The 24,072-nt window shown below is 34.1% G+C and overlaps 3 protein-coding genes and 1 long non-coding RNA gene across 4 annotated transcripts; all 4 read right to left on the reverse strand.

Moving 5' to 3' along the window:
• Positions 1 to 4,724: 4,724 nt before the first annotated feature.
• LOC124824999 (uncharacterized) lies at positions 4,725 to 6,799 on the reverse strand. The gene has a single exon (XM_047297533.2). The coding sequence runs from the start codon at positions 5,978 to 5,980 to the stop codon at positions 5,057 to 5,059; it is 924 nt and encodes a 307-aa protein (XP_047153489.1). The 5' UTR covers positions 5,981 to 6,799; the 3' UTR covers positions 4,725 to 5,056.
• Positions 6,800 to 11,435: 4,636 nt separating this feature from the next.
• LOC124824998 (uncharacterized) lies at positions 11,436 to 12,432 on the reverse strand. The gene is made up of 2 exons (XM_047297532.2): positions 12,248 to 12,432; positions 11,436 to 12,097 (listed from the first exon to the last, which is right to left on the reverse strand). The coding sequence occupies exons 1-2, from the start codon at positions 12,368 to 12,370 to the stop codon at positions 11,552 to 11,554; spliced, it is 669 nt and encodes a 222-aa protein (XP_047153488.1). The 5' UTR covers positions 12,371 to 12,432; the 3' UTR covers positions 11,436 to 11,551.
• Positions 12,433 to 14,180: 1,748 nt separating this feature from the next.
• Positions 14,181 to 16,587, reverse strand: LOC124824997 (small ribosomal subunit protein eS6-like). Its single transcript, XM_047297531.2, has 6 exons — positions 16,452 to 16,587; positions 16,304 to 16,368; positions 16,133 to 16,190; positions 15,915 to 16,023; positions 15,105 to 15,377; positions 14,181 to 14,605 (listed from the first exon to the last, which is right to left on the reverse strand). The coding sequence occupies exons 1-6, from the start codon at positions 16,455 to 16,457 to the stop codon at positions 14,367 to 14,369; spliced, it is 750 nt and encodes a 249-aa protein (XP_047153487.1). The 5' UTR covers positions 16,458 to 16,587; the 3' UTR covers positions 14,181 to 14,366.
• Positions 16,588 to 17,163: 576 nt separating this feature from the next.
• On the reverse strand, positions 17,164 to 18,733 carry LOC148198843 (uncharacterized). Its single transcript, XR_015786493.1, has 2 exons — positions 17,469 to 18,733; positions 17,164 to 17,375 (listed from the first exon to the last, which is right to left on the reverse strand). It is a non-coding gene; the product is annotated as an uncharacterized LOC148198843 (long non-coding RNA).
• Between the last annotated feature and the right edge of the window lie 5,339 nt (positions 18,734 to 24,072).

Here is a 24,072-nt window from a genome sequence, read left to right on the forward strand (position 1 = left end):
CTACAATACCATGTCATATTGTCCATGAAAAAACAAAATATGAATAGAAATGTTGGATAAGGAAAAAAACTTCTATATTAAAATTACATTTAGATCTTTATTATAAATAAATGACAGTAAAAAGAATTTTAAATATTACATTATAATTAAAAAAAATCTTTTAAAAGGACACCGAGGTAATTATGATTAAAGTTGTAATAACAAAAGTATCATGGTTACGCTATTAGGGTCAAACTTGTACTCTTGAACTTCTTTGGTAATTACTTCAAATGCTTTTGGTTAAGTACAATGAACGAGGTTGTGATGGTTGTAAAGATTCACGTATTCAAGTTTGAATGTAATTCATACGTAAGATAAACTATATTTATAAGGATGACCAAAAAGTAATTCATCTCAGCATAAAATGTGATTTAAATGTCACTATAGTTTCGCCTTTTCGATCTAGAAAAAAATAAAATCTGAACTGTCTATTAACTTTGGTCTCCAATTTAAGGTTTTAGTTTTGTTACTTTCTAAAACACGCGATAAAATTTTAGAGAAAGATATTGTATGTGAAATATACTATGATAATTCTAAAGGTACATATATGGATATGGATTATTAGACTAATCTTAAAATTTGTGTTTACCTGAACGTGAAGATATGATGAACTTACACAAAAATAATATTTAGATAGATTTAAAACTTCTATGTTCCCCTTTCACGTTAACAACAATAAATAAAAACATATTGGTCTAATGCAAACCGGATTTATTATTGACTCCTTCGAGATAGTGAATTATTGGGTCACTAATCTAATCAATAATTGAATAGCGTGAAATGATAAATCCAAAATAACACAAATAATTAAAAGAATGCATTAATATGTTTGCACATGTATTACAATAAAATACAATAATATTGCGATAATTTTCCATTCCTTTTATAGAGTTTTTGTTTTGAATCGAATTTCACCAAATTTAATTTCTTTTACTAACCAGCAATATATTTTAATTTTTAAACTTTTTTAATTCTTAAATATATAAAAAATAATGAATATAATTCTTTTAATTAAATAATATTATTTTGGCATGTTCACATATCAATCTAAAATACCATTTAACATTTAAACATAAATTAATTTCATTACATTAAAAGAAGAAAATGTATCAAAGACAAATAAATTTTAATTTTACATCTAAATTTAAAAACTAAAAATATATTTAATCTTTATTAAAATTATTATAATATTTTTATCTAACTATAAAAGAATATATAATAGTTAATTTTTAACTAGTCAACTTTAATTTTATTTATTCATTCCTTTTGAAATAAACTATCTTCCAAAACTTATTTTCTTTCTTATTTATTGCTCTCTCTGTTTTATTTCATTTTTTATATATTTTTAAATCGTTGTATAATTATCCATGACAAGATTGTGTTTGTATCATTACAAGAAACACAAATAATAGAGTACAATATTGCATCAGGCATGACAATAACATTATAACCTCAACACATATGTAACCTTGTGAATACTATTTATTTATTTACTTAATATGTTAAATTAGAGAATACCGTCATTTATACTAAAAAGTATATTTAAAAAAAATTCCGTAAGAATAATTTTTAATGTTAGAGGAAAAAAAAAGAGTTAGTTTTGAACTGGCGTTAACTATGGTTTGCGCTAATTATGATGTTTGAAATTGACAGGACTCTCCTTATGAAATATTCTGTTTAATTATAAATTTTTAGGAATAAATACCCAATTTTATTTTATTTTTAAATATTGGCGTGTTGATTTTTAGATAATCATCATGCATTTGGGTTTTTGAGTTTCTTTTCTTTTTTTTTTTCATTTTTCTTCTAACTTTAATTAACATTTGTTAGTGAAATTGTTAATAGAAATCCACGTCAACCACTAAATAGGACATTGACTGGTTTCATAGTACATACCTCATATATCCCTGATAAAAGATGGTAATGGGACTTAAATCTATATATTTGAATAATTCACTGTGTTGCATCTAAGTTTTTTAGTTTTGAAATATTTTTACAAATAAATTTAAATCTTTACCATTTCTTTACTTCGCTTGACACAACTCATGAGGCCTCAATTCTGAATTTAAGATACTTTGTTTTTTTCAAAAATATTTTTATTTTGATAAATTGGCTCATTATAGACCGAATTAAAAATAAACGAACTCAACTTTTTTTTTCTTTTGGGTTAAAAATTTGATAACTCAAGTTTTGTTCTTTTTATTTATTGTCTAATATTTACTGTAGTATATTGAAAATATAATCAAAATAGATTGATTCAATCATTATTTTATAAAAATATTTTTTTTATCAAACATTATTATAAAGTTAATAGTTAAAAAATAAAGTATAAATTTATATAATTTTACAAATAAATAATTAAATCTCCAAACTATTCAAACATTAATATTGAAAAACACTTTAATATTTAAAAAATGAAATTGTCAACCTAAAATAAAAAATAATTATTGTAAAATACACTTAAATAATAATAATTTAAATTAAGTTAACCCACGGTATGAAACCAACTTTTACATCTTCACCTTTCCAACATTTTCTTTATTATCTGAAGCCACAAACAATTTTTCTTAGCCATACTATTAACCAAAATTCATGTAAAATTGGCAAGAAATTCTATTATATAAGGATCAACAAAAACATCATTAAACTTCTTCCATCTATTCGTAACATATAACAGAAATGATAGTACCAATCACACACATGTCACGTTAATAGTCATTTCACTATTACTGTAACATCCCACTATCAAAAATACTCATAGGCTAGCCAAATCAACATTAAATAATCCAAATCCATTTTTTTCAAGAAAATTAGTTCTAAATTTGTACACTTAATAAAAAGTCATTATTTTTGTTTTATTAATCTCCTAATCTCTCTTCCCCTGTTAACTTTCTTCACTTTCTTATACATAAAGTTTGTACTCATAAGTTATTCAAATTTTTGATAAGACGCCTTATAAAAATTTGAATCACTGATGAATACAAATTTCATATATAAAAAAAGTTAACAAGGGAAAGAGAGATCATGATCAAGAAAAAAAAACAACAACTTTCTATTGAACTCAAACTCAACTTAATTGAAATACAACAAATAGGAGACAAGATTGGGACAACAGAACTTATTTCCATGAAACATGACTTTCTACCTTGTCTTTAATGCACTCAAGCTCCTTTGACTAAAGATTTCGGGCTTGCACTTTGGAAGCATCTGATGTGAGTTTTCTCCCAACTTTGGATGCATAGCAATGTGATGAAGCCTCTCAGTGGTAATATTTTCCAATCCAAACGAGTCCTCCCTTAACATGGCTCTTCAACACCTATCACTGATACTAGATAAATTTTTACAATAGCACTAGTATAATACCGAGGAAATTTGTTACATTGGGAGCCCTAATGAAATGCTAAAACTGATTTTGGTGAGCACAGGAGGGTGGCGGTGTTTTCGATTTTACATAGTGATTGCTGATGCATTCTATGGTGTCAGAAGTTGCACATTCGTGTGACAAACGATGCGGCAGAGTGGGGAGTTATCTCGAGATGTTTCACTGCTTTTATATTCTCTGTGCTTGGAGATCTCCTTATGGCAGACCAAAGATATGCTTTAATCGAAAGCCACGACTCACACACCCCACCAACCCCGCCATTTCGTACACATTTTGGTCACTTCCTTCCTAGGCCACTTTTCCACAACACCAGTTTAGCTCCTGTACAATAATACTAATGTTATGGACATTGCTTTTGCTATTGCCTTGCCAGCCTCAACATATCATCATTTCACGTGCTATTTCATCCCAATTACGTATCAATTTTCTTTTGAATTCATGTACGATTACTTATGTTTAAAAGCATGCACTTGTACGCATAATAATTAACAATTGACGATATCATTTGCATCTAACATATAATTTAATTTCTATAGTTTTGGTGAGCCTGCTTCTGTTTATCTTATGGAACAGTTAAACGAACATGGAGCATTGTTTAAACGATGTATAGTTCGGACAAAAGAAAAAGCAAAATGTGGAGAGTGGGTTAGTTAATGATCAGATGATCAGGGAAACCCATGCAGCTCACATGTGCCTTTTGATTTGCACTTGGCAACGTCGAAATACAAGGACAAGTAACAGTTTGCATGCATTATTAGCTAGGCGAGTTAGTAAGATTGACTGACATTCCCTAATACATGGTACGGAAAGAGAAGCTTTTTTAAGACACGTAGTATTAGATAATGTAACGTTGTTTTCTACGTTTCAAAGTATTTCTAAGACAATGTTAATTATACCAGAAAAAAGGACCAAAATGAAAAATTATGAACATTGTCTTTTTTTTAATGATCGAACAGCGAATCTGATTCTAATAAGCCAGGACGAAGTTAAAGCGTAACAGCAAAGCGCACAAAGCATAGTTGCAAATAAAACAAACGGGACTCTTTAAAGCGAAAGAGAATTTGGATCTTCAGTCACCCACATGCCCAATATGGAACCGTTCCATCAACTTTTTCACCAAAGACATCATTCCCTTTGTGCATGTATTTAGCAAAGTTGCCTCGTTAATTTGGAATTTTACATTCCTTTCAGACTTTGGCTTAAACTAACAAATCATACTTTGCTTTGAGCAAGACAATGACTTAAAAGGGCAGAGGATAATCGATGGTAATGGTAACAAAAACAAAAAAGACTTCGCCTGATATAACTGTGTGTAATTAGAAATATATTATATGTAAAAGTTCCGAAACAACCTGACCCAACCCAGAAATTCTCTATTCAACTATCTATGACAAAGGAAGAAATAAAATGTTACGGTTGATCACCGTTTACAGCAACTACACCAACAGCACAAAATTCTCTAGAGTCCAATGTTTGCACAATCAACTAAGACAAATTCACCTGCTATGAACCTATGCTACAAGATCATATACCTAAAAAAAGTCATCAAACAGATTAAGCTGATGAAAAGACAAATCAATTGCTCAGAACCGTGCCTTAGCTTTCAGGATTTCAAGGTGAAACAGGCGAATGAAATCACGGTGGAGGGCCATACCCTGGAATATCAGGCCATTGATTTTGAACCAAAGACGACCCAGAAACAGTACCAGCACCAGCACCAGTCCTCTCGGAGTTACCACCAATAGTGGTACTGATGGTGCTCCACAAAGACGCATCAGAGGCTCTGTTGCCGGCATTAGTATTATTACCGATGAAGATCTGAGGCCAATCATGGTGAGAAACACCACTGCTATTGGTATTGGTATTAGCCATGCTGGAGGATGGATTAACCAAACCTTGATCATAGAGAGACGCCACCTCCCTCTGACCACTGCCCATTTGATACAATTGCGCCGGACGAATTGTACCAATCGATCCAATTGGCCGCTGAACATTGAAACCAGATAGAAGGCCCAAATTGGAAGAACGCAAGGCGTCACTGTTCAGAGACTGATCAAAAGGATGTGATGATGGATTGAGCGAATGCATAGCAGCCAGAGAAGACAAGTACCCACCACTTTGGTACAAAGGTGAAGCCAAAACCGAAGAAGGGTCTTTAGCCCTCACCACCGTTGTTAAAGGTGGTGGTTGGGTTTGAACCACCACGTCTTGTGATTGTTGTTGTTGCGGCAGCGACCGAGAAGAGGAATTCTCCGACGATGATGGATTGGAACTCTTGGCGCGCTTCCCCTTGCGGCAACCACCACCGACGGGAACGTTCCTTAAGGTTCCACCTTGAGTCCAGTACCTCCTGCATGTTTTGCAGAAGTAACGAGGCTGTGACAAGCTATAGTTGTTGTAATAGCAAAATTTGGTGTTGAGAGAGTCGCATCGAGGACACTTTTGGGGTTGTTGAGGGGCCTGAACCTGAGGCTGTGCATCCCCTTGTTGCATCTCCTTCATACTCGAATCCTGAGGTAGTTTATTCATGTCACCTCCTTCTCCACCTCCTTGCTCCATCTCTTGTATCTTTTTCTCGACCCTTTTGACTTTGGAGTATGTGTGTGTGTTTGAGATGTGTTGTTTTGTATTTATATTCTAGAAACTATAGTAGTAGTAGTAGTTGGTGGCGGCTTGGAGGAGCATGCAGTTAATATGGGGACGTACGATTGAAAAGTGTGCGAGGGGTTTGAGATTTGAGAGGTTGTATTTGAATGGTACGTGTCTGCAAAATGTATCTGAGAATCTAGAATGGAAAAACTGTGGCAACTTACCTTGTGCATGAGTTCCCACCTACCCGCAATTAAAAAAGAGAAGAACCGGGAATCTCAAAGTTCCATAAAAAACTTTGAAGAATAGGTAACGAGTGTGTAAATGGTATTAATTGAATAGGATCGATTCTGGGAAATCTAAGGATCTTGAAAGAGAAGAAAATTTGATGTTTTGAAGTGGTGAGTATAAGGAAAAAGAGTAGGAGAGGTGTGGAAAATTGGGAGATTCGTGTATTGATGTACAACGTGTAGAAAGTCCAAAAGGAAGGGTCTCAATCGGATGAGTGGAGAAGCCTTGAGAAGTGCAGTGAGATTTTTGAAGCAACTTAAAAGGAAAGAGAGAGAAAAAGAAATAGGAGTAGAATAGGGTTAGAGTAAGGACCAAGAAGAAGGTTGAAGGATGAGGCGGCTGAAGAGGAAAGTTAAGAGCAAGACCAAGAAGAAGAAGAAGAAGAAAGAGAGTAATTGGAGTGAGTGGTTTATGAAATGCTGGCTCTCTCTTCTCTCTCTCTCTTTCCTTTCATTGCACTTCCACCCCACTCCCACAGCTTTTTACTCTTCCATTCATTTTTAATTCTAAATTAATATATCATAAATTTCATCAATATCTTCAACTTTCTACGATCTTTATTTTTATTTTTATCATCTCAATATAATGTATTATTATTATTATTATTAAAAACTTAGTTTAATAATTGTTTAGAAAAAAGAGGTCAAATACTCATTTTATTAAATAACATTCTTGTATAATCATAATATAATATAACATAATAAATACTGTACGGTAACAGTTAGAAAAACATGTTTGCGTTGTATCACTCTCTTGAAATTAAAAGTCAAAAGTAAGAAATACAAAATGTAATTGATATGATAAACATAAAATAATATACAAGTTTTTAAATTTATGTAACTCGATATTATAAAAAAAAAACCATTTATAAAGAGCATTCATCTATATATAGTTTAACTATATGTCTAATATATCTATATTCTTTATTATTTGAATATAATAAAAATTGGTTTAATATTAAGGGTTTGTTTGAATAAAATTTTCTGTAAGTTTTAAAAAATAAAATAAAAGTATTTTCTTTATAACTTAATTTAATTTATACATAAATTAAATTTTTAAAATTATTTTCAATCAAATTGTACTTAATGTAATAATTAACTCATGCATAAAATTTTTAATTCAATTTTATTTTATCTATCTCTTCTACATTTAGAAAGAAATTTTCCCAACCAAATCCTGAATATGTTTAAAGTTATCACATAGGGACTTTTTTACTTTTTAAATTTTAATATCTAATTATATGTTTTGGTTTAAAAAATTTAAAAAAAAAACAAATCTCTTACACATTTATTTGGATTAGTCTTGATTATAAATAAAATTAATTTATATTATATAAGACGAGACAATTGTAACTAATTAAACTAGATTAATAAGGTTGAGTTAAGTCTAAATTATATCAAATCATTCAAATATATTCTGTTATTTTGTGATTGTGTTAAAACCTATTTAAAATAAAATAATTTATAAATATACTTCTTATTTAATAATTATTAATCTTGATTTCATAATTCAGATAAATTGTAATCGTTAAAAATAATCTATTTAAAATCATATTTTAGAAAAGAAAACGTTACTAAGTCGTATCTTCGTTTTCCTCTTCAATGCAACTGAAGATTAAGACTATAAACTCAAGTTCTATCTTTTTAAAAAGATTTTTTTTTTTATCAAGCAAAAAAATCATATATAGTTTCCTCATTTGAGTCACACTGAAAAGTGACTTCATCAGATTTAATAAAAGTTTTAAACATGCCATCAACAATAAATATTTATACTTTTATAAACATTATAAGTTTGGGTTCATATATATAGTGTTTTTTATTTTAACTTTTACAAATATAGAATAGCTTATATTTATAATAGCTACATAATAACGAAGATAAATAATGAAAAACCCTTGCAGAAATTGGAAGAAAAATTACCAATAAATTCTATATTTATATAAGGGTTAATCAAATATATGGTCTGTAGAGTTTCGATTCAAGTAAAACATGCGAAATTTACATAAAACGTAATTAATATTATTGAAATAATAAGCCTGATATTAATGTAAAAAAAAAACTGAGATTTCAATAGTAAAATACCGTACTGTTTTGATTTACATATCATTTCGTGTTCCGTAGGCAAACCTTTGACACCATATATTTGACTATTTCCTAGGAACATGTCCTACAACAATTTTTAGGTCTTTTTATGTGTTCTCTCCACTTCAACTTGACGATTGTGATATTCTTCCTTCTCAACATTATCAGTTTCATAATTCAAACAAAATCAATGAACTTTTTAATTTTTTTATTAATTCATTTCTTTTTTCAAAATCAATTCAATTATGTTTATTTTATTTTTTTTACTTTAACATGAACAAGTTTAATGAATCAATCAACTATATCTTTAGCCTTTTTACTATTCATTGTTTTCCTGTGTTTTAATTTTATGTTATTAATTAAGAACATTAATTTGATCATGTTATTTATACATTTTTTATGTTCATATCTTGTTGGAAGTCTTACATCGACTACAAATAAAACCAAATTATAATATATAAGTGGGGTGCAAACCTCACCATACAAATCGATTTTGTGGAGTTAAATTAGGCTTAAAATTCATTTCTTAACATAACATCAGAGAGTCATTGTTGAAGTCTTTCCTAGTGAGATCTATATAGGTATTTTGTTCAACCCTTTGTCAGGTCACTATCAGATCACCCATTAATTTTACTCTCACGTTCGAGATATCTATACTAAGGAAATATGTTAGAAGTCTCACATCGATTAAAGATAAGATCAAATTATAATATATATATATATATATATATATATATATATATATATATGAAGGCTACAAACCTCACCATATAAGCTGGTTTCGTGGACTTGAGTTAGACTTAAAAACTATTTTCTAACATAAAAAAATTAAAAAAAGAGGTAAAATATATTATATAAAAAACTAAATATTGAAAAAGTAAATTTATTTCATTTTACAATAAAGGTTTGGGACATCACGATTTCTGCATTTCTTATCTGAAAATGTTAATATTATATTAGAGAAAACTAAGAGGGACCATATGATTGAACAACAAAAGGCGTAGTGTGGTGACATGAGATGGGTGGGCAGTGGGAAGATGTTGTTACTTCTTACCTTATAAATAATTAATTTATGATTTCACTCAGCTTCATGGTGGCATGAGTCACGTGATGATGCAATGAAGGAAGATGGTGGTGACGATGCATGATAGAGGGGTTACAACTGCTCCTACACCCTACTACTTCACTTTCTTCTATTTTTCCTTCTCATAAAATAATAAATCATTTCTGCCAAAAAAATCCCTATACATACACTCTGTAAATTCTTAGATCTTGAATTGGTGGTCCCAGATAACCTACCGTATACTACGCCATCAAAACTCACAATTCATTCTTGTTATGATGAGAGTAGTTAAAACCATTCTCAGCTTATTTAAAAATTTGAGTTTCGTACAACTATTTGTTTTCAGATGTTGTAATAGTCACAAGTCAGTGAACCAAAACTGGGCCTTACGGAAAAGGTGAAGTTTTTGGTCCTTGGTAAGGACTCCTTACCAAGTTTTGCAGTGTGATGTCCTTCAAACGAAGGACCATGTGGGCCATGGAGTTATAATTTGGCCCAAGTCATTGCTAGGTGTTGGTACAGCTTACAGATGCTCAAGTGTCTGCCACTTTCAATGGGCCTAAAAGAACATACTCGTTTCTTACACACACACACACACATATATATATATATATATTTTGACCCAAAAGGATAAAAAATTGTGCTGAGTAAATTGGGTGGGATTGTGATTTTAACCACCTTGGAGCTTTGTACTAGAAAAAAATCACCGCAAAAGTATAACCTTAAGAAGTCAAGTTCTCACTTTTAATCTCCGTGCTTTTATTAAAAGCATAAACACTTTTGCTTTTTCATGATTCGATCTTACGTTTTCTATATACAGTTAGTTAACTTTTCGTTTTTAAAGTCTGATAACGTATAAACACGGATTAGATAAGGAATTATGGAATCAATTGGCTTCGTGGGCCGCCAAAAAGAAGTTCTTCCCCAAAAATTTCCTTCGAAACACACACTTAAGATTGAGAAGTGAAGACTATAAACTGAGACATTGATTCTGTAGCATCTTTTGTTGCTCTCGGACATTTCGTCTGCCATGCGTGTCTTGTCTCTGCAGAATCATGTGTTCTAACAGCTCTTCTGTCTCCTATTCCTTCTTCGCATGCATTTCTCGGCTGCAAAAACTTGGATTAATTCTTACAAATTGATTTTAAACTTACTACATCCCAAAAGTTTACACACAGATGGAGTGCGAGGTTTCTAAGATTCAATATTTGTCTCTGGCTCTCTTTTATTTTTTTCCTTGTGATATACAGTTGCATAATTAGGAATCACGTTTGAAACGCTGTTAGTAGCAAAATTCATCTTTAATTATTTGAGACAGTGGTATACTTAACCAAGTTTGAATCGATATTTCTCTCAAAAGAAAATAAAATTTACTTGTATTCAATTATAAAATTTTAAAAGACTAGAAAACTTGGTTCTTATTCAAAAACATGTAAATTTTAATAGATCATTTGGTTCATTAGATTATATGGGCTTAGTCTTACTTGTTTATTTTTAGGAATAAATATTCTTATAGGATAATCTCACTCAAGTATGTGAGACTTTTCTACTTCGATTTATACTTTTTCTCGATACTTGTTCAAGATCAAAGTTAATTGGGTTTCAATCATGGTGGTTTGTCACTGTCAACTCTTCTTTCTCACTCTGTTTTCGATACCTTTCCTTCGTCAATACTTTTTCGTCAATGATTCTTAAAACTTGAGACTCAATTTCTATTGGTTGTATTTTATTATATAAAAACAATCATATTTCTATAATTCGATCTATATCTAACACACTTTATGCTAGTATACATGTTATTTTTGAACAAAGGAAGGTGTGTAAGAATGCATAGAAGGACTGAATGGCTGATCTGATATAGTTTCTGTGTGACTTGGACATTGACAACCTGTAGCGAAAAAATGAACTGAATGACAAATCCTTAAGAGTTCTTAGAACTTAGAAGTTTAGTGTGCATAGTTTTTGTGAAGTTTAGAATTGATCATAGCAATAGAAAGTGGAATGCGTGTGAAGTTTTATTCCAAGAGGATATATCAGCACTACGAACAAACATACTAATATTGATAAACATATACAGTACCGGACTTAAAGTAAGCCATTCATTCTCTAATAATAGCCCTTTTCACCGTAACTCTTCCCAACTCTTCTCTTCAACCCTGCAACATCATCGTCATCATCCTTCAGAACACCATCACCATGACCATGACCATCATTATCATCATCATCCTTCCCAACCAAGGTTTCCTTAATCTTGTGTGTGGTGTCCTTCGCCGCGTCCCACGCCCCTTGCACGCCCTGCTTCGCCTTCTCCCCCACGTTCTTAAGCGTCTCTCCGGTCGATTCCGCCACCTCCTCCGTCTTCTGCTTCGTCCTCTCCACCCCCTCCTTACCCTTCTCCGCCACTGTTCCCGCTGCGTCCTTTGCACTTTCTTTGGTCTCGTACGCATACTCTTTCGCCTTCTCTTTCGCGCTCTCCGCACTATCCCTCACTGACCCCGCTGCGTACTTCGTCTTCTCCTTCGCGTCTTGTGCGTATTCTTTGGCTCTGTCTTTCGCTTCTTGCGCTTGATCATCTGTCTTGCGCTTTGGCTCCGCAGAATCATATGCCCAATTGCGTCTTGCGTCTTTCGTTCCATCTGCCGCATTTCTCCACTGCGAATGCACAAATTCGAGTTTTAAGAAAATGTCTGTACAACTCAATTATATGTTATAAGATAACACCTTGGTTATATATGAAAGTAAAGTTTATAACATAAATAGCATAGTGGAAAGAAGAAACATTTGCGATTGCGATGGACTTACCTCTGAGGAGTTGGGAGAGGAAGCGAAGGTGACCCTAGAGGGTTTGAGGGAGAGGTAAGGGGCGTGAGGGAGAGACTTTGAGAAGCGAAAGAGGGTACTTCTGGTTATGAACAAGGCTGCCATATCTTTTTTTCTTTGTTTTTCTCAGAAAGTTTTGTTACTTGCTTCGGTTTCATTTCCACTAGAATTTGATCCGCTTAAAAATGGAATGGTTTGACACTTTTTGGGAAACCTGCATGTTGGAAAGAAAAGGTGGCAAAGAATAGGGTTGCCACGTGTGTTCTTTCCTGCCACGGTTATTGGAAACTTGCCACGTTTTTAGTTTCTGGTTTGAAAAGTGACGAGAAGAAAGTAAGTAGTTCAGTGAGTAACTCCTATGAGCCAATGTTTTGTTGACCAAAGTAGCACCACCGTTTACAATGGGAATCAAACCTATTGGCCGACATCATATGTCTACATAAATTTAGGATCACTCAAAGCCACTATACTGATGTTGACAAAACCAATTCTAGGGTCACAACAAAGACGGATAGGAACTCTCTCACTCATGCTTGATCCTATCGTCTTATCCAGTATAATCACAACCTGTAAATTATATTGAGATTTGGCAAATTGTTTAGGTTGACGAGTTCAGTCTATAAGTAAAAAAAGCTAAATTTAAATTGTAAGTGATCTTCGTACGTAGATGGACCCGATTTTAGTTAAATATAATTTAATTTGTTTTATTCTTGAATTAAGTAGATAAACACACATACAATATATAAATGCTGTTTATACATAAAAATATGTAGGTATGAATTGCGATATTGATGACTTGTGATTCAATTTATTCAATTTAGAAAGCTAAATCAAAATGTTACCTAGTTACGAACTACTTCAGCACTAATTCAGTGCCAAATGTCTTACCGAAGAAAAATCTTTTAGTTAAATAATTTCATTTTAGCATTTTTTATAATTTTAAATTTTTTATAAGATATATCAAATTTGAATCATACAAACATATATCGTAGATTCATTACATCAAAATGAAGATGGTGATCAAGACTATAAAGTTTGATGATATTCGTATAGGTTGCGTGTTGGGAATACCAATCATTTTTTAAAAAAATTGAGATGATGAGATTAAACCTCGAAATAAGTTTAGAAAATCGCTATTTTGTTTGGGGAATAAGGAATATAAATCAGTTATCACTATTCTGCTCCCCGAAATCATGCTTAATGCTGGCCTCCACGAACGGTAATGTCAAATATTTACAATGCCAAAGTTTATCAACCCGCTTCAAGTTGGGCTAACAAAAAATGTGGGACGAGTTTATTCATTTCTCGACAGTGGAATAAAAATGTTAACTTGTCTAAAAACAGGTTGGTTGATTAATAGATATTAAAAAATATATAAAAAATAAAAAGTAACTGTTTATTTCAATTTCTTGAGAGCTACCGTACAATCAAAGAGTTCACTTCTCGAATTTTGAACTACTTTTAAGAAAGATAAAATGATCAAAAATTAAAAAATACCAATTCAATACAGTCACACCGTTCATCAATTGAAATCTAACGAGTTCACTCGAATTCACTCCGATTGAAAGATAATCTTTATCTACATAATCTGCTTTCCTACATAATCTCTTTTACAAGTTGACATGATTAAAACGGTTTTTCTAGACTACCTTTCTCAGCAATATAGCAGAATCACCACGACTTCCTAAAAAAAAATCATAAGATCCATTAGACTTGCTATTGTCACTAAACTAACATGCTCGAGCTAACAAAGTGCTTGCATGACAATATCACAAGAAAACTAATATCTGCACGATAGAGTCTAATGTTTTGAGAGAAACTTTCAAACTCTATAGTCCTTTTGCAGCTACTTATCTTTATTAAGGCAATACACCATAATGACAAACATTTGGTTGGGAGGGTAAAAATGACAGTATAAATATCAACTACAAAAGGTTACTAATTCCACCGGAACAAAAAATCAACTCCATTAAACTGTCGAACAAAGCATAAAAGAAAAGTATTTAAATAGCAAAATAGCAACATACCAAAAAAAGGGATCATGAAATGACACTATCAAAAAGCTAGAGCGAAGGTTAAACTTCATCTGTCTCAAAGAAGCTTATGCTGTGGCAGCTTGCTTAGTAGCACTGGAAAGTCTTGATCTTCTCTTAGCCAAGCTCTCACTCCGGCGTTCTCTCTGCTCCTTCAATCTGGAGGCGAGAAGTTTCTGGTACTCCGCTGCCTCTGATTTTGCTTTGGCAATTCTCTTCTTCTTATCTGCGATCCTTGCTCTCTTTCTTTGGAGGGTCAGGGGAGTGACCAGTCGTTGGATTTTTGGAGCCTTGCTCACCTTTTTCCCTGTAACCAAATTATGTAAGCCGATTACAACCACAAGTTCTATATATTTTCAAAAAATAATCTCCTATATAAATCGGCCCTCTGTCCAAAATTAATCTCTCAAAATATGCAAAAGCCAAAGGTTTACATTTTTATCAAAAAGAATGAGAAGTGACAACTCACAGCAGTTAATCTCTTAAGTTCACGTTAACTTTTAGATTTCTCAAAAAGAATGATGTCAAGAAAACACTTCTATAAACAGCTTCATGAATAGGTAACTTAGATAAATTCTTGCACCAAACAAAAATACAAACAACATACAGGTACCAATTGAATAATAATACAACCAGAATAGCTCTGTTAATGTAGTAACCATCAAGCCAACAAATTTGATAAATTCAAACTTAGATGGACAAAAATGGCAGCAGTAAAGATTACAGGTTATAAATGGTTTAAGCTTGAAATTTATTCGCAAGAACATAAAGCTAAGGAGAACAGTTGCAGAGAGAATACACATTACCAGCTTTAGTTGTAAAAGTTCTCCTATATGTGTTGACATACTTCCTCACATCATCATCCTTAGACAGGTTGAACAGTTTGCGAATTTTGGAAGCTCTCTTTGGGCCCCTCATCCTTGGCTTTTCAACATCGGTCAGGCCTGGTAAATCACTTTCACCCTTCTTTACAATTACCAAATTCAGAACAGAGAGGTCTGGGCTGACAATGCACCCACGAACAGACTTCCTCCTGCGCTCTCCATTGCGCCTTCCATATCCACGGAAACAAGGAGTTCCTGCTCATGTAAGCAATGAAATGAAATTTGACATAAGAACACAGATGAATGTTGCAAAGATATCAGTATCTCCGAAACAATTATATAGGATCTTACTTGAAACATAATCAAACAACACTGTGAAATCTTAAACAGAGAGACTCTAAGATTTAGAAGAAGAACTGGAAATGTTCACTCTCATTTATTAGCAAAGTTTATACGACTATATATAGTCGTTACAGTAAAATAAAACTGACATAAACCACATTTACATGCCTAGATGTGATCCCTAAAATCAAGGAACTAATTGACTTATTCTTCCTAAATAATAGGAGTTGAGAAACTAAACAGAAACAAATAAGAATAACCGTTGCAGACTTAACAAACACAGGTTATTAAACAAAAATGTATGATGTCACACACAAAGGAGTCACTTACAAAATATTCAAGACCAAATCCATATCCAAATATAGAACATGGGAGGAAAGAATGCTTCAGACTAATAGTTCTGACATATTTATAATCAAACAAAACAAAAGAATTTTTGAATGGTCAGACCTCTGTGCAGCAGGAGACGAACACGGCCAGGGGTCAACACTCCTTGCTTCATTGGAAATCCTTGTTTGTCACAACCTCCAGTGATTTTGAACACATAGCCTTTGAATTCCTAAAAGTAGCAAAACAAAAAAGAAGAATAGGTCAATAATTGATCAATGTTCATCAGGAAATTTCAGCAGACAGCCAATCGTTGGATGGATTTCAGTCAAAAACCATACCTCTCCCAAAGCATCACCAAGAACCTCTTGAGAGATCCTCTTGTCCCAAAATGCTCGTCTGCGATTAAAAACCAAATTACCATAACATTAACTAAAATTATGACATCTATAGTTTCTTTCTTCCTAATATCGCAATCGATGGAAAATAAAAAACGATAAAGAATGAATTACAGCTTCTGGTCGTCATCGATCTCCAGCTTCTTCTGACAACCGGTGGTGGGATTCGCAATGTTGAACTGCAAAAACAGTTTTGAGCTTAAAAATTTAGTCTCAATAGAGAAATCAAATCAGCAAGCAAATTAGGGTTTCAGACACAAACCTTCATCTTGAAATCTGGCTCCGAGTCTCCCTGTTAGCGTCTCGGCAACTAAGTGAAAGAATAGAAGAAACTAGGGTTTTTGGCTTATGAGCGGGGTGACTTTGGTTTTCTTCATCAAATAGTTGGGCCTGACCAGCCCATGACCCGAAATCTAACATTTATTCTTTTTTTTTAATTTCACAAAATTTGTCTTTATATTGTTTTGTAGATTATAATTTTTTTACAATTTTAATATTATAATTTTGTCTAATAATTAAAACATTGTTTCAAATATTTCTCTCTATCACATCTGGACTTAGGGTGTATTCCGTTGAAGTGATTTGTAGGAGATTAATTAAATGGATTTCAAGTGATTTTGAGGGTAATTTTTTGTTGTGTGTTTGAGTGAATTTGTGGGTAATTGAGAGTGAATTTGGAACTAAAGTTTGTGAGAATTAGATTTGATTGATGTGACAGATTTAAAAAATTTGTTTAATTGATATTGTCAACACTCAATTTTGTCCGGATTTGTAAAAATTGTGTTTTTAGTGTTTCTTTTATTATTTTTCTTTTATTTTACCTTTTGGTTTTATTCTATTTTATTATATTTTTAGATCTTTGCTTTTAATTCAATTTCTATTTTATTTCTTATTTTCAATTTGTTTTAATAGAATTAATTAATTAAAAAAAAATTAATTAAAAAAAAATTGAAAAATAAAATTAAAACTGAAAATAATAAAAAATAATAATAATAAAATTGAAAAAAAATGGGAAACATGTCTGGAAGGAGGGGGACAAGGTGGTTACAAAGAATTTTTTTCGAAGATTTTAGAGCAGGATTTTGGTTGGGATCGGGAGGAAGAGAAAGGAGATTTTGGACACAGCTCCGGGCCATCATCTTGGATCATCCATTGCTGAGGAGTTTTTCACCATTTTTTTTGGCATCTGAAAGAGAGACACAGGTCAGCCACTCAAGGAAGAAGAGTATTCATTGGAAGCTCAAGGAAGAAGAGTATTCATTGGAAGCAGGAGATTGACCATAGCGGGTGGATCTTCGAAAGGTAAGTAATGTTGCTTAGAGAGTTGTTTGTTTGCCCTTACATATATCTCTCTTGAAATTGCTATTTGCGTATGGTTTGAATACATTCCACTGTACATGTTCATGGTTGCATCACCCTCCCCACGTCCACTTCTATGGTCTTATTTTTCAATGTCAAGCAAGCTCAAAACGAGGTAGGTTCCATAAGATGTGCCCCCAAGCCTCTGTTCATCTCCAATCATCAATACTGAAATTGAAATAAAAAACACAAAACACACAACAGAAAAATCATGTAACAGAAACAATGGAACAGTGTCTTCATCCTCATTGAACCATTCCATTCTCCACTGGAACCGCTATCCCAACCACATCATCAATTTGCGTTTCCGACACCCTCCACCGAGAACTTCCTCAGTGTGTCACCCCCCACCTGCAGTCAACCAAATTCAGAAACAGAAACAAAAACAAAACCATTCTTCTCTTCCCCTTTCATGGAACCCTTCAACGCTTATGTTCATCTCCAATCCCCAGCAAAATTGAATCCTCAAGCACCAAATACCACCTCTCCAAACACACGCATAAAGTCGAGCTTCTAACTGTTTTTTTACCATCTCCACGCCTTCGTCTTCTTCCTCACCAAACAACACTCCCGCACATAACAACCCATCATACAATCAAGGAAATAAATGACAGAAAGAGGGAGATATCGGAGGGTGGCGCACGCCGGCAACGGTGGTAGGGGAGTCACAGCGGCACCGGCGCGAGTAGGGGCAAATCGCGGAGGCATCGGTGGCGGTTGGCTCTGCTCGTAGTGGTGAGGTTTCGTCGTAGAGCAGCAACGTTTCTTCCCTCTCGCGCGAAGAAGAAGAAGAGAGGCGAGAACCTGAAGTTGTGGTTGGCGGCGACGGGTATCATTTGCGGCGGCGAGGGCGAGTCCAAACTCGCGCGCGACAAGCGGTGGAAGAGGGAGGGCTTTCACCTCGACCAGGGACGGTTCCGGTGACGAACGCCGTCACGGGCGACACCATGGACCGTGGCTGGCGGCTACCGGTGGTGTGAAGGTTGAGTGGTGATCGTCGTGTGGCGGAGGTGAAGGTCCACGGTTTCTGTTTGTTGAGAGGAGGAGGAAAGGGGACCTCTCGGATGCTGATGGGGTGTGGCGAAATGGGGGAATTCAACCAAACCCCTAATGGGATTAGGGTTTCTGGATAGAGAGGCTTTGGGCCCAGCAGGACTGATTCTTCTTCATGTCGACGCGCATTTCTCATTCACACCCCCTCCTGTTTGGGTTGAAGCCCATTCCGTTTCTGCAAACCAAAGGAGCCTCGATTCCGTTCTGCAGACCCTGTTTTCTCACCCGCGCACCCCATACCATCCTCGGGCCAGTGCTGGGCTTGGCCCAAGTAAACAAAAAAATTCCTTTCTACTTCGCGCAGCTCCTGTTCTCACTTCCACACCCCTTTTAGCTTGGGTTTAGGCCCAATCTTTTTATAAAAGAAAAATGGTTTGGGCACCCCATTTTCTCATTTAGACACTCCCATCTTTTATTTAAACACCATTTTTTTATTTATTTTATTTCATCATTAAGCTTTCCATATTATCTTTATTTTTACCCTTTATTTATATTTAGTAACTCCCCTACTTTCTATTTTTCTATCATTATCTACTTTTAATTAATTAAAAATGAAATAAAAATATTTTGAAAAGGTTTAAGCACACGTGCGACCGCTCGCGTAGGCCTTGTGCTGAAAATCTTTTCCCTTTCTTTTACAAAAGTTAAAAATCAAATAAAAATATTTTGAAAAGGTTTAAGCACACGTGCGACCGCTCGCGTAGGCCTTGTGCTGAAAATCTTTTTCCTTTCTTTTACAAAAGTTAAAAATCAAATAAAAATATTTTGAAAAAGGTTTTAAGCACACGTGCGACCGCTCGCGTAGGCCTTGTGCTAAAAACCTCTTCTTCTTCCTTAAATAAATTTACAAAAATATGTTTTAAAGGTTTAAGCACACGTGTGACCGCTCGCGTCGTCCTTGTGCTAAAAACCTTTTCTTCTTTTCTTAAATAAAATTTCAAAAATACATTTTAAAGGTTTAAGCACACGTGTGACCGCTCGCGTCGTCCTTGTGCTAAAAACCTTTTTCTTCTTTTCTTAAATAAAATTTCAAAAATACATTTTAAAGGTTTAAGCACACGTGTGACCGCTCGCGTCGTCCTTGTGCTAAAAACCTTTTTCTTCTTTTCTTAAATAAAATTTCAAAAATACATTTTAAAGGTTTAAGCACACGTGTGACCGCTCGCGTCGTCCTTGTGCTAAAAACCTTTTTCTTCTTTTCTTAAATAAAATTTCAAAAATACGTTTAAAGGTTGAACACTCGTGTGATCGTTCGCATCGTCCTAGTGTTCAATACTTTTCTCTCTTATTTACGTAATATTAAACGAGGGTATGAGTGCTCGTGCGATCGTCCGCATCAGCCTAGCACTCATTGCTCTCAAGTCTTCCTAAATAAGCAGATAACAGTATGAGTGCTCGTGTGATCGTTCGCATCGTCCTAGTGCTTAATATCGTTATCTCTCTTTTCAAAAATAATTAAAAATATTTAAATATCATTTTAAAGGTATGAGTACTCGTGCGACCGTTCGCGTCGGCCTAGTACTCATTACCTTCTTTTTCTCGAAAATATTAAAAACATAAAAATCTCCAAAAATTAAAAACATCTGTTTTTCAAACAAACAAACAGTCTTTCAAGCTAGAACTACGTAACCCTGATTTCTCATTTTGAATGAGAATACGTAGGAGCAAGGTCAATCCTTGTCGGGCCCAAAAAACTAAAAAATATATTTTGTTTATTTTTATTTTTATTTTAGGGATAGTTAAACATTTTAAAAAAACCACATCATATTCGTGCATTTAGTTAAAGGTACTGCCTTAGGGCAGGCGTTGTGGGGTGCTAACACCTTCCCCACGCGTAACCGACTCCCGAACCCAATCTTTGGTTTTTGTGGACCGTGCTTTATCGTTTTGAGGTTTTTCCATAGTTTTCCATAATAAACTATGGTGGCGACTCCAAATCTCTTTTCGAAACCCGTTTCTTTTTTGGATCGTCGTCCCGTCGCGATTCCGGTTGCGACAGATATAAATTAAATATTACCAAAATGTCCCTAGTTATTAAAGTAATATTAAATGTTATATTTAATTGTAAAAATGTTTATAAAGTGAACAAAATGAAAAATAATTATTCAAATGTAAAAAATGATAAAAATTAATTAACAAACCAGCAAATCTAAAACTGGTCTTGTATATTTGTTTAAAAAAAATGTTTTATTCAACTTTAAAATAATTTGATTTTAGAACAGAGTTAGAAAACAAAATTGTGAAAAAAGAAGACAATAACAGGAACTATTTTTGACATTTTTATTTATCCATGTATTTAAGAAACAAACTATTCCATTGAATGCTCCACCACACACAAATGTTCCACCACAGTATACCGTTTCTTGCAATTGGTATTCAATTTTCATCTCCAACCTCAAGAATTGGAAAATGATACGAGGTTAAATATGTCATTTCACTATGTTTCCCTTCAAATCTTTGTATGAGAGGGTGATGAAAAGAGCTTGCATCCTGCAAATCTCTACAATTCATTGCTTTCAAATCATCAAAAACGAACAACAATTTCGTTTAGAATCCGCGCTCGCAATTCTGCATGAACAGTAAATCTATTCAAACAAACAGAGCCTCAGTACTTCAATTGAATACATGATTGGCCCAGTTTTCAAAATATTATTTTAAATATTTCTATCCTTATTTATTATATTTTTTTTCTTCTACTTTTCCTTCATTATCAAACTGTTGTTTTGGACTATTTTTATCAAAATATCTCAGTGGTTGTTCTTTTTTCACTCTTTATCTTTGGTTCAAGTTGTGACATCCCTAAAATATACGTCATGCATATATAATAAAGACGTCATTGACTTATAATAATAGAAAGCAGTTGGAAACATAAAATAGAGTATAGGGAAAATTACAGTCATCCTTAAAATGCTATGAAGCAAACTTGAGGTACTAAAGTCTTCCAAAACACCATAGGTTCTACAGATAACAGTTTTTCGAAATGCATAATTCAAAGTACGAATATCCTAATGAAACTAAGATTCAGCGTCCTCTTCTTCCAAGGCTTGCTGCAGGGGTACCTCATCGACATCTGCTACCATCCAAGTGGATGATCATCGCAAGAAGAAACATACACAAACAACACAAACATGCAAGGGTGAGCTAATTATATATATATATATATATATATATATATATATATATATATATATAAAAGCATACAATATGACAAGATATGCATGCCAGAATTAAATTGAATCAAACAAGATAAACACACATCCTAACATGTTACGTTCTAGACTTGACTCGTCCGAACTTTAGAATGATAGTCGAGCTATGGCGGATCTTGCACTCGTGGTGGCTTGTGAAACCTGGGCTCCCCCACCCTACCACACTCACGAGGTTAGCCTGTTCCGGGTCTTGAGGCATACTGGAAGCCCCTAAGACTAAGACCTCCTACTACTCCTCACCACATGGTTCAATCCTCTCTACATGAGAAGAAAGACCATTGGAGTTTCAGGATGACCCCAAGACTGAGCTCCTACTCTCATTCTAAACACTAAGAATCTCACCAAGAGATCCTACACAGATGGAACTTGGTTTACAACTTGGATCATCTTTCCACCACTTCATAACCATACACCTTTTGCTACCATCCACATACTTGTTGAATATCACAATACAATAATATAGATGCAAGGAAATACTTCACAAATCAACCAAAGGGCACCCTAATCAAACGCAGCACAAGATGTAATTAGAGAACTAGACCCAGCACTCTTCGCACAGCGCACCACCCTCGCAGGGCGAGACTGACGCTATTCGCATAGCGCACCCACCCAGGTCGCCTTGCAAATTAAGTGTGAATAAGTATTAGACTTTGGGTCTCTCTCATAGCGCATCCAGGTCGCTATGCGAGAGTCCAGACAGAGACCAACCTCCCTAAAGCTCTCGCTATGCGCCCCACTCGCCCTTCGAATTAAATGGGCAGAGATCCCAAACCACCACCAATCGCATAGCGACAGGATTCGCTAGGCGAATCCACAGACAGAGGGCAACACCCTCTGGTAATTCGCACAGCGCACCAGCTCGCATAGCGAATTACCCATACAGTGAGCACTCTCTATAGGGTCTCGCTATGCGAGACAACTCGCATAGCGAGTCTGCATAATTTGCAGAATGCGAATTCTGCAAAGTCATGCAAACTCATACCTCTCCAACCAATTCCAACCCTCTTTCTCAACTTCTACAACCTTTAATTCATGATATGAACCTAGTTAAACTCGTCTAGATGAATTCTAACAACCATGCAATAATTCCAAAGTGGTTTAGGCTTGGATTCAACTCAAAAACAACCAATCTCATGACTTAGGGCTCCAATTTGATTATACCATTTATAATGTGTTTTAGTTTTGTTTTATATGCCTAACAAGTCACAATTTCATTGTCTAGACTACCCAAACAAACCAAATGCCCCCAATGCCCCAAATGCTCAAAATCAGCCTCTCACTTCCCCTCAACAAATTTCCTATTTGCTAAATGTACTGCAGCTAATTCCACACCAGCCACATTCATAAATTCCACATTTCCATTTCACCAATTGCACATTTCAGTTTATGCCATTCAATCAACTTCAAATCTAGTAATACAGTCCAAAGTAGTACAGTAGTCCAGAATACAACATATATACATTTATCAAACAATTTCAAGCAATTCATTCAAATAGAAATAACCAGCTCCCCTTACCTTGGTGGTTATAAGCACAACACTACTCATAACAGTAGCAATCCCAACAATGCCTTATACAGCCAGCACACAATAAGACCTTACAATCCACTAAAGTGGAGACAAACACAGCTCTTAGAGCTAGAATAAGCAGAGAATCAAAAAGGGAATACCATTAGCTGCATGCAATCAGTTAAGTTGCATGCCCTAGGTTCAAGAAGAGAGTAGAAACTGACTTACCCGTCCAAATCGAAAACTAATCGAATGGGTAGGAAGCCCTCAACTCCATGAGCGAAAGAACACCACCTATTCGAAAATGCAACGATTCAAATGTGTGTAAGGGTAGAGAGAAGACAGAGCAAGAAGAAGAAGGAAATTAAGTTTAGAGAGAGAGAGATTGGCTACTGAAATCTGAGTTGGAAAATGAGACCTTTTCTAACGTCATGGTGCCCTTAGCTTTTTTGGCCTGGTTGTCTCAATCATAAAGGCCAAACAGCCCTATATTTTCCAAGCTCTTACACAAGTCTCCTTTTTAAGGATCTTCTTTTTAATTTGTTATATTTATTTTTTAAATTAAAATTATAGAAATAAATATTTTCATATAATATTTTAGTCAAAAATATATATTTTTATATTATATATTTACTATTAATCTTAAATCATATCTTAATGTTTTAAAATAATTTAAGAAATCTAATCCAATGAAAATACAAAATATTATTATATTCATCCTAAAATATGATCTTAAATTCAACTATAAAACTATT

This window comes from Vigna umbellata, chromosome 5 (genome assembly GCF_029865625.1).
Source record: "Vigna umbellata cultivar VRB3 chromosome 5, Vumbellata_1.0, whole genome shotgun sequence".
NCBI lineage: Eukaryota > Viridiplantae > Streptophyta > Magnoliopsida > Fabales > Fabaceae > Vigna > Vigna umbellata.